This window comes from Sinocyclocheilus anshuiensis, unplaced genomic scaffold (assembly GCF_001515605.1).
Source record: "Sinocyclocheilus anshuiensis isolate Anshui unplaced genomic scaffold, SAMN03320099.WGS_v1.1 scaffold579, whole genome shotgun sequence".
Lineage (NCBI taxonomy): Eukaryota > Metazoa > Chordata > Actinopteri > Cypriniformes > Cyprinidae > Sinocyclocheilus > Sinocyclocheilus anshuiensis.
Genome location: NW_015551075.1, coordinates 95,151 through 106,732, shown reverse-complemented (window position 1 = coordinate 106,732; position 11,582 = coordinate 95,151). Strand labels below are relative to the sequence as shown.

Genomic DNA, 11,582 nt, shown 5'->3' with positions numbered 1-11,582 from the left:
GATGATGTATAAATCTCAATTTTGAAAAATTGACACTTAAGACTGGTTTTGTGGTCCAGGGTCACATTTTAGCAATATATACTCATACTCACACACACACACACACACACACACATACTCACACACACACGCACGCACGCACGCACGCAAACACACACACACACACACATCCAAAAATTGTCCTCTTTCTCTTCTTTTCTGCATGTGCTAGTTTCTGATTTAAACTTGGCATTTTCACAATGCAAATATAGTTAGCTCTTATATGACACATGGTTTGTAATGTTCTTCATTTGTAAGATGCTTTAGATGAAAGCATTTGCTAAATGAATAAATGCAATATTTACTGAAGCTAGTTTTGAGTGTGAATGTGTAGTATCTTGGCAGTTGTCTCTTATTTGTTTGTTTTTATTACTCTTGCTACTCTCACAAGATGTTCTCTGAATTTCAAATGTCATTTATTTTTATTCATAGCGCAGGGATCTAAAGAGTCCCTGATGTAATCTACAGTCTGTCTGTCAATGGCTGCCCGTTTCATTGGATGGGTCCCCAGAGCCCATGCTATGCCCTGGATTAGCAGACTTCATTTTAACCACATAGTTCGATTAGCATGAGTGATAAGACATTATAACTAATGTCTGTAATATCGCAATCATATTGTGGCTGCCATTGACCGTGTGGCTCCCGCTATTATTGTTGCTCATACTTAGTGATCTGAATAAACTCTCAACACACACATCCTGCATTGTTTGTGTCTGCGCAAGCATGTGGCTTTTTGGCAAGTTGCTACATTACTATATAAATCATATCTAGATACTGGAATATCTTTGAAGTGGGTTTTTGATTTTGAAGGCTAATAAACCTGTAGCTCAAAAACCCTCCACTTGTATTAACAAGGTTAGCATGAGCGATCAGCATGAACATTTTCATCAGAAAGATGTAAAAATCTGGTTAATTTTATAGTTACTTGCTCATTTAATTTAGATTCATAGTAGAAGAAAATGCTCACACAAAAAGGGAAATTAATCGTGACATCTTATTCCAAAATGCAATAAAAGCAGGGTTTTTTTTTTTGCAGAGGCTTTGATCGTACATGGAGGAATTTAGAGTGAAAATGAAGGACTCTGTTGGTTCAGATGTGAGTGGTTAGATACTGTATAAAAGTTTGGGGTCAGTAAGATTCAGCAAGGATGCATTAAATTGATTAAAGTAACAGTAAAGACAAGTTACAAAAGATTTCCATTTCAAATAAATGCTGTTCTTTTGAACTTTGTAGCATAGTTTTCACAAACATATAAGGCAGCACAACTGTTTTCAACATTGATAATAATCAGAAATGAATCTTGAGCAGCAAATCAGCATATGATTTCTGAAGGATCGTGTGATACTGAAGACTGGAGTAATGATGCTGAAAATTCAGCTTTGATCACAGGAATAAATTACATTAAAAAAAAAACAGTTTTATTAAATTGTAATAATATTTCACAATATTACTGTATTTTTCATCAAATAAATGCAGCAATGGTGAGCAGAAGAGACGTCTCTCAAAAACATCCTGCCAACCCCAAACTTTTGAATGGTAGTGTATGTGCATGAAGACTGTTGAGAGCTGTACTCCCTTAATATGTGGTTTCTCTAGCATAGATTTGCCCTTATCCTGCACCACAAATGGATTTTAAATGAAGAATTAGCATTGATCATGCACTTTAGTTCAAGACGGGGTTTGATCTGTGTCTGAGAAATGTACCCCTGAGGGCCTGATTACTTGCTTTATTAAATCAGACGGTTAAAAAGAAGAGCCTAGAAGAACATTAAGAACATTATTTTTAATGCTGGTGCTTTAATTAGCACATTGAATGTGCTGTACGTGTTAGACCGCTTGCACAGTAAAAGCATCCCAGAAAAGTTGCATCTTTTAATAAATAATCACACTTTCAAAAGGCTCCTATATTCTTGTTTGGTTGCACTCTATCTAGCTGTTTTTGAATGCATCTTACATAAACATCCCCTAAAACCACGTCAAGTGAACCTGAAACCAGTTTTTCAGTCCCTAATAAATCCTGTGGGAAAGAAAGATTGAGACAAACTTTAAAACTAAAAATAAAAACAACCATATTCGTTTTGTTAGGCCTGCATATCTGCATACTTGATTCATAAGGTCATATCCTGTTGTCTGCATAATTTTTTATTCTCTTTTTAGGTGCTTGTTTGATCCAAAGCTTAAAGGAATAGTTCAACCAAAAATGAAAATTTGCTGAAAATGTACTCGTCCTCAGACCACCCAAGATGAGTTTGTTTCTTCATCAGAACAGATTTGGAGAAATGTAGCATTCATCACTTGCTCAGCAGTGGATGCTCTGCAGTGAATGGGTGCCGTCAGAATGAGAGTCCAAACAGCTGATAAAAACATCACAATAATCCACACCACTCCAGTCCATCAATTAATGTCTTGAGAAGTGAAAAGCTGCGTGTTTGTAAGAAACAAATACATCAAGACATTTTTTAATTTAAACCATCGCTTTTGGCTTGATTCAGTGAAAAAGTCAATGCCCTTTTGTCCTCTCACATCACAATCCACCCACATATATGTTTAGAACTGTTTTGGACTGTTTTCGCTTGTAAACAGTGCTTGATCTGTGCATATTTCTCTCCCGATTCAGCCGAGACAACATTTTCACTGCAGAAAGCAATATTATGGAATAAGAACTTGTATTTTAACCGGGAGTAAGGGTTTAAAGCCAAAAAATGTCTTGATGGATTTGTTTCTTATAAATATGCAGCTTTTAGCTTCATAAAATGCTAACTGATGGACTGGAGTGGTGTGGATTATTGTGATGTTTTTATCAGCTGTTTGGACTCTCATTCTGACGGCACCCATTCACTGCAGAGGACCCACTAGTGAACAAGTGATGTAATGCTACATTTCTCCAAATCTGTTCCAATGAAGAAACAAACTCACCTTGGATGGCCAGAGGGTCAATATATTTTCATTGTTGAGTGATCTTTTCCTTTAAATTAAAACAGATTTTGTTTTAAAGCATGTAAGACCTTGAATGCATTGGGGTTATTGTACACATTAGCTTTATTCTCACTGATCCAAGTGTTTTAAACTGATCTGGCTTTTGTATTCATCTACTTAAATGCAGTTTTTGCCTTTTAAACTGAAGCTGGTAAATTCAATGCACATCCAGACTAATGTAAGCCCACTTATGCTGTAACTTTCTTTGACTAAAGTAATGAAAAGATCTCTGATATTAGACTGAAGGTCTTTCAGGGTGTCAGATGGCAAGTTTGATTTGAATAATTTCAACTTTAAAAGCTTCTTGCTGAACATTTTCTTTCAGCGACTCACAATCTGGATGTCTATAAACCTGCGGCCAGTGTGTAATTAGTGCAGCTGTAATCGCTTTGCTTTTGTTCCTCCTGCAGCGTCGTCTAAGACGGGGGGTGTTCACTTCACTGAGGAACCTGCTACAACCGCCGCCGCTCACTCTCATGTGCATTTTGATGAGAAACTGCACGACTCCGTCGTCATGGTGATACCCGAGTCCAACGGGAACTTCCTGGTGAAGGTGAGAGCGAGTTCTATAGCTGGGGTTATTCATTAGCTTTATTTGAAGGTCTTCAGTCACGAATATTAGTTCATATTACAGGAAGAACATTGATTTAATTTCTCAGCTCACATCAAAGCTTCAGCTTCTTTCCTTTGGTCAGCATATTCTACTTGACTTCTAGCCTTGCCATTATGTGAGAAGACACATAATGGCAAGACAGGACTCATGCCAGGAGCTGTATCTGGGATTTTAAGAGGAAAAACAGGAAACGACTCAAGCCAGATTTGAACTGCATCACTTACATATGAGAAGGACAGGTCAGTATGTCAGAGCATGTGCGCTGACCACATGTCCAAAGCTTTGATGAGACAATTTTTTAACTCTGATTAACTGTTTCCTAGTTTTTTTGGTGCAATGCATTGCCATCAAGCTTTTTATTAGTGGGTCTCACTAAGGCAAGATATTCGAACAAATTGTAAGTATTAAACTGCTATGCAACTCATTCTGTAATGTGTGAAGCTGAATGATATCTGAATTCATGCGGCTTGCTCCAGAGAGATGCAGTGTTACTTTTCTTAGTGATCAGGCGTAGTTTTTTTAGAACACCTTGCATAGATGGATGGATGGAACAATGGATAGAATGAACAATAGATGGATGGATGGAACAATGGATAGAATGAACAATAGATGGATGGATGGAACGAATTATGTATGGATGGATGGATAGAATGAACGATGGCTGGATGGATGGAACAATGGATAGAATGAACAAAGTATGGATGGACGGATGGTTGGAATGAATGATGGATGGATGGAACGAATGATGGCTGGATGGATGGAACGAAGGATAGAATGAACGAATGAAAGATGGATGGATGAATAGAATGATGCATGGATGGATGAACAGAATGATGGATGGATGAATAGAATGATGGATGGAACGATGGATAGAACAATGGATGCATAGAACGAACGATAGATGGATGGATGTATTGAAGTATCGAAGCATCCCAGCGTCGAACTGGGCCTTGTTTATAAAACATTCGGCACTGAAATGATGGGAACAAACAAACTCCGTTGCGGCCCTGGAAAAACAAACTGCATCCACTGTTCAGGTAACGCTGGGTTCTTTGGGAAGCTGAACATGGTTCCCCTTCTAGGGAAATCAACGCTGCGTCCTGGTGGACACTTTGGGGAACGCTATCCCCATGCTTCAGGTGCGTGACCGGTACCTGAAGCATGCGTAAAACAACTCCAATCCTATTGGTCCACGTGGCCCGTGACGTCATAGGCGGGTACCCGAAAGTATAAAAGGGGCACCTGCTGAATACGTCACCAACTTTTGTCTTCGGAGCCGTCTGTCTGTTGAACGTGTGTGAAACATCATCCTGGTGAGTCGAGCAGCGCTTTGAGGAATATGTGCCTCCGTGTTGGGATTCTAACACTTGAGGACATATTCTAACCTTTGCGTCTTTGTCTCGGCGACCACGCGCTCTTTGTGATGAATAACTTTAATGCGCTCGGCTCGCGTTTGTTCCTATTCCCGAGGGATGCGGGGCAAAGCGTTCGCGTCTCGGGCCCTTGCTGCGGCTCGGTTTATCTCCGATCGTGGCGATTGCTTTGATCTGCGATGTCCGCATACCCTCGACTATCGGGTTGCCTGATGCCGTGGATATTCTGGTAGCCTTCCTAGGCGCATGGCTATCTGAGGATATCTATGTGCTAGCTCAGGGACTGCTCCCCTTCCTAGGGTTTTTAAGTAGCGGTCTCCCTGAGCCCTTGCCTAGAATGTGCTATCTCCCCTGCTAGGGTTGTAAGTAGATACCCCATGGGCAGCTTCACAGGTAGGTTTACCAGGGGTTTTAGTTTTTGGTCCTGTAGCCCCTTCCTAGGGATATAGCTATTTGTGGATAGCTATGTGACTGCTCCCCTTCCTAGGGTTTTTAAGTAGCAGTCTCCCTGAGCCCTGGCTTAGACAGTGCTATCACCCCTGCGGGGTTTAAGTAGATAGTCATTCCCTTGGTCTGGGCAGCTCTTTAGGAAGGTCCTTTTCATAAGACCCTTTGGATATAGCTATCTGCGGATAGCTGTGTCCTTGCTGGGATTGTTGGTGGCAATCTTGAGAACTCCTCTAGGCTTCCAGCCTCTCAGTGGTCTTATGTATCTGGCTACTATTGCTCACATAGCATAGCGTGATTTGATATCATTCCCCAAAGTGTCCACCAGGATGCAGCGTTGAGTTCCCTAGAAGGGGAACATCTCGGGTTACTCATGTAACCATGGTTCCCTGAGAGGGAACGAGACGCTGCGTCCCTTTGCCATGCCTTCAGCCTGCTTGTTTACGTCTCCTCAGACAACTGAGTTGGTGACGTATTCAGCAGGTACCCCTTTTATACTTTCGGGTACCCGCCTATGACGTCACGGGCCACGTGGACCAATGGGATTGGAGTTGTTTTACGCATGCTTCAGGTACCGGTCACGCAGACAGCGTTCCCCAAAGTGTCCACCAGGACGCAGCGTTGAGTTCCATCTCGGGTAACCATGGTTACATGAGTAACCCGAGACGTTATCTTTCCCTCACATCCAAAAACACTTCTTTGAAGACATTCTCCTTGAGCAAGTCCTGTGCATCGCTGCCGACGACTTCCGTAACTCTTGTTCTCTCTCTGGTTGATGTGTGCATGCTCTTCCAGGAGAAGTGCCCATACAAGGAATTCTGCCCTTTATGTGTCATACATAGCCATGTTTGAAAAAAACTTTCCGAAACTTATACGAACCCAGAAGGAATGTATTTGGCACAGAAATACAGTCGTACGTCCAACTTCTTTTTTGAAACTTTGGCCATGTTTAGCATGAGAATCCAACTATTTTTAACAGTGTAAATAACTCAGAATGCATGAAATAGCATTAGACCTCCCCCCTTTAATAGTTTACTGAAGCTCCAATCACACAAGTTCCTTGTTGTTGTTGTGAGAACAGTGACTTTTTGAACATATTTAATCACACAGAGACTCAGTGTTTGCGTTCCTCCTACTCGTACATTTCTAAGACAAGATACACAATCATGCTGGCATTCACCCCACAGCGGGTGTCATAGTCTCTGACTCTTTTCATTGCAGATGTCTCTCTGAAACTGCCCTGTTACTGCCCCGTGTTGCCATGGAGACCAGCTGCAGCACCGTTGAGCAGTATATAAACACCTGTACCTCTGGACTGTGTTCTGTTTGATTATTGCGTTTTGATGAGGGCTCTGGTCAGATAAGACATTATATGATTCTGTCATCCTTCACTGAGACACAGATGCAGTTTCCTGCCATGAGCTCTGTCACTGTCTTTCCCACTTTTCCAGTTCCCATTGTTTTTATTTCAAAATATCATCCTGATTTCCTTCCTTGGTTAGTAAGAGCTTCAATAATGAACTTTAAATCTGACAGAAGTTTTGGGCTGTGAAACAGTTTCATGCAGTTACATCAGTGGATCATGTAATAGATTATAAAACATGTCTTTCGTGCTCCTAAAATTAAGATCTCATTGATTTACATTACAAGCTCTCGGGATTTCATCTTATTTTTTGAGCATATAAATATCAGCATTGCACCAAATTGCATGTTTTTCCTCAGTTTTGGGCCTCTGAATAAATTTTTTCCCACCTTGAGTATTCTCACTATATCATAATTTATGAGTCATATAAGCCTGATGCATCAAATGATATTCAACAAAAACCACATGCATTTTTGAGATTTTCTGTAAAAGTTCAACTGTTCCATTTAAATAAAAAATAGATTTTTCTAACTATTATTTCATATCAGGCTTTAGTGGGTTAATAAGTCAACTATGATTGAATAAATTATTGTTTGGCTCTAAATTCATTGAACTAAGTTGACTATGATTTCATCATTGATCAGTCAAGGCTGATTTTGTTAATGAAATCAGCTAACTATGATTATCATTCTTAAATGAATTATCAATTATCAGCTAAGATTTCATTAACATCATTTATCACAGTAAACTATGATCTCAGATCAAGTGCAAACAACAGTTCAACTCATTAATCTCATATCATCATAGACCTGCTGACACCCAACCATAACCTCTCTGCTTCTCTCCATCTCCTCAGGTGGGCTTCCTGAAAACACAGCACCGATATGAGATCGTGTTCACACTGCCTGAGACGCCTGAGCTTGGGAAAGACGTGTGTCCAGCCCCCATCCCCAATCCTCACCTCCGTATCACTAACTTAACTCCGTCCTCAGACGGTACATCCCATCACTTAAGGATCAGTTCTCTGACCCAACACAGCTGAACATATTGACGTTCCCCATAGCGACCCCTAGAGGACGCAGTTCGAAGTTCCCATGAAAGGGAAGTGACGTTAGGTCGGGTGTTTTTTGTTGTTTTTTTTACTTATTGCAGTGATTCCCAAATGATTTTGTCAGCCGAACACCTATGACCTACAATATTTCCTTTCCTATTTTTAAGTGTGACTTAACTGTTCAAATCCTTTAGGCATATTGAACCCCTTATATTAGCAGCTATAACTTCCTATTGTAGAAATTAGTAGATGTTCATTCTAGCGATGATGTTGAACACTCTTAAAAATGAAGGTTTATTATTGATGGTTCCATGAAGAACCTTGAACATGGAATCTTTCCATTCCACAAAAGGTTTTTTATAATGGTAAAAAGGTTCTTAAGACGATTAAAATGTTCTTCACACTCAGACAAAAACTGTTTTCACTGAAAAGTTTTTTGGGGTAAAGAAAATGGTTCTTCTATATGGCATCTTTGCAAAAAAACCTTTTTGGAAACTTTATATATAAGAGTGAATTAGACAATGGCATTCGCACAAACAGATCACAAATATACTTGTTTGACTGAGCCTATTCCAATGAAGGGCCCTCAGAACCGGTTTCCACCAGTTATTTCTATGAGTTTATTTAATGTAAAAGAACGAACGAGTGCTCTATGATCACCGGTGTACAAAAGATTGTGAACAAAACGTGAATCATCGCATGAATGCTGCGGATCTGCTGACGAGAAACACTCTCTACTTCAACAGTAACTGAAATAAACTGATGCTCATTTGAGAGTATTGGCGTGATCAGTTAAACAAAAAGATACATATATGGTATTTATTTACAGGCATTAAAATAACAAAGCATTTATGATTTATTCAACGCGCAACTGAGTAGCTTTGTGTTCTGTGATACATCTAGTGAATTTAAAGGTTAAGTACGTCATTTTACAGTGAATGCATTCTCATATTGTGATTTAATATGCAGAGAACGCACTTGTGCGTTTAAAAACGCGAGAAGCATGGCAGTGGATTCTCAAAGGTGAACTCGTGTGTTCAAAAAGCGCAGCGCTGAGATGCGAGCTCAGCGTCAACACATTTTATAGCGCATATTTCCATACAAAAACAATGGAAAAGCAGCACAGTTGAATGAGAGAAGAGTTCTTTGTGAACGGCCGCTAAACCATTGCTACGTTGACTTCCTTAAATGTTAAAATACTGTTTACATGCTTTGAGTGTCCCAACTTGTCAACATATGGCTCAATAGCGTTAGTTTGGAGACCGGACTGTTTGCGATTATAATGGTGCTTATAATGGCAACTCATGGTGCTGAAATTACAACAGCTTTGTATTCGCATATGGCATTTATTCATCTATTCTAGAGCAAATTTACGCTCTAAAAGAATGGAAAGCAGTGCAGAATGCAGAAAGCATTCTTTGTGAATGGCCGCTAAACCATTGGTACTCTGACATCCTGATGTGTTTAAATACTGTGTATACATACTATGAGTGTCCCAACATGTCAACTTCTGCCTCAGTTAGTTTGGAGACCGGCCTATACCTGTTTGCGATTATAATGCCACTCGTGACACAGCAGCTTTAAGGCATTTTCCATTGCGGTGATCGATTGTGTGCGTGTACCCAGGAAAGGATAAATATAGGTATCAGACAGGAGATGTGCCCATGAATGGATACAGGTCTAGCCCATGTATTGGTGTGACCTACAGCTAAACAAACGTTTTGTCTGTGAGATAAATACTTATTTTTTAGCACAGTGGCTGTAGATGAATGTGTAGATGATGTTGTATAAATGACTTTTTGTTGTCGACTCTGTGTCTGTCTTCAGGAGGTCTGAGGGTGACTTGTGAATATATGGCCCATCAGGAGGGAGTGATGTGTGAGGAGGTGCAGATTCTTAGCGAGAGCAAAGAGGATGTGAGTGTGAAGGTAAAAGTTCATGCTCGTGTCATGGGTAAGTGACAGTTGTTTTTCCATTATCCTGGCTAATGTTTCTGAGAAGTTGTTGTGACATTTTTGGACACAAGTTAAGGCACATTGTTAATGAAGCTCTGAATAAAGGAGATCAGATGCAAGGTTGTTTGTTGCCCTCTACTGGTGTTCTTATGTAAAAACTGATTAAAAGAATAGTTCAACACAAGTTAAGTTCTGACAGCATGTGCGGGCGGGATAATGTTCATCCCCACAAAAATAATTTCAACTTGTCCCTTGTTTTCTTTTTAGTTCCACTGTAAGTGTGGATGTGTAAGTTTTGCCATTTTTAAAGAAAATAATTTTTGTCAACATTATGCCACAAATGCCTTCAACCAAACTTAAACTTGTACTGGCCCTGGCATTTTAAAAGGTAAAGGAATAGTTCAGCCAAACATAAAAATTTGCTGAAAAGTTCCTCACCCCCAGGCCATCCAAGATGTAGATGAGTTTATTTCTTCATCAGATTTGGAGAAATGTAGCATTGCATCACTTGCTCACTAATGGATGCTCTGCAGTGAATGGGTGCCGTCAGAATGAGAGTCCAAACAGCTGATAAAAACATCACAAGTAATCCACACCACTCCAGTCCATCAGTGTATGTCTTGTGAAATTAAAGATTGTGTGTTTATAAGAAACAAATTCGTCATTAAGATATTTTTAAACTCTAACCGCTGCTTCCAGCTAAAATGCGAGTCTCTAATCCATAATAACGCTTTCTAAAAAAGTCGTCTCATCTGAAACGGGAGAGAATTTACCATAATTCAAGCACCGTTTACAAGCAAAAACAGTTCTAAACCAATCTTTTCTGTGGATTTTGAATTGTGAGGACAACGGGATTTTTTTTCTATTATGGACTCATATTTTGGCCAGAGGCTACGGATTAAAGTTAAAACACCTTAATGATGGATTTGTTGCTTACAAACACACAGCTTTTCACCTCTCAAGACATTAACTGATGGACTGGAGTGGTGTGGATTATTGTGATGTTTTCATCAGCTGTTTGGACTCTCATTCTGACGGCACCCATTCACTGCAGAGGATCCATTGGTGAGCAAGTGATGCAATGCTACATTTCTCCAAATCTGTTCCCATGAAGAAGAAACAAACTACATTTTGGATGGCCTGAGGGTGAGTACATTTTCAGTAAATGTACATTTTTGGGTGAGCTATTCCTTTAAAACAGCCTGTTTTGTGCACAGATATAGAGTTTAACTTGTGTAGTCCTGTAAACGACTCTTCTCCTCTGTCAGACCGTCATCACGGCACTCCGATGCTGTTGGAAGGCGTGCGCTGCATAGGAGCAGAACTCGAGCAAACTCCGAGCAAATACGACTCCGAGCAAAGCGACTGGCAAGGCTTCGACTGAACGCCTGAACCTCACAGACTTCCCACTCAGTGCCACATATCTCGTGTCGGCAGCGACAGAATATTCCAGATTCTGGAATTCTATTGTCAGTGTCACTGCTTTCTGCTCGCAGCGTTTGGAAACAAACTGTGGTTACTAGCTTGTTTGTACAGTCTGTTACAATGGAATGCAGGAATGATCTGTCGTTTAGTGTAGCTCTCTGTGATTTGTCGTTTTTCAGGTTTGGATAAAAAAACAACAAATTGTGTGTGTTTGCTCTAACTGAATTCCAGTGTTATGACTGAATGTTTCTTTCAGATAAAAACAAATATAATATGCTCTTATGTCTGTGCTTCTGCACTTTCTTGCTCCAATCTGATGTGAATCTAACGTTTTTTTTT

At 40.0% G+C, this 11,582-nt stretch overlaps 1 protein-coding gene across 2 annotated transcripts in view; it reads left to right on the top strand.

Annotated features, from left to right (window-relative positions):
* Nucleotides 1-11,340, top strand: part of LOC107662339 (UPF0687 protein C20orf27 homolog) — an 18,382-nt gene extending 7,042 nt beyond the window's left edge. For both annotated transcript variants that reach the window (XM_016452322.1, XM_016452321.1), the window contains exons 3-6: nt 3,427-3,569; nt 7,669-7,807; nt 9,691-9,816; nt 11,087-11,340. In XM_016452322.1, coding sequence (XP_016307808.1) covers nt 3,427-3,569; nt 7,669-7,807; nt 9,691-9,816; nt 11,087-11,202 — 524 coding nt within the window. In that variant the 3' untranslated portion in view covers nt 11,203-11,340. The remainder of the gene's footprint in view (nt 1-3,426; nt 3,570-7,668; nt 7,808-9,690; nt 9,817-11,086) is intronic.
* Nucleotides 11,341-11,582: the final 242 nt, after the last annotated feature.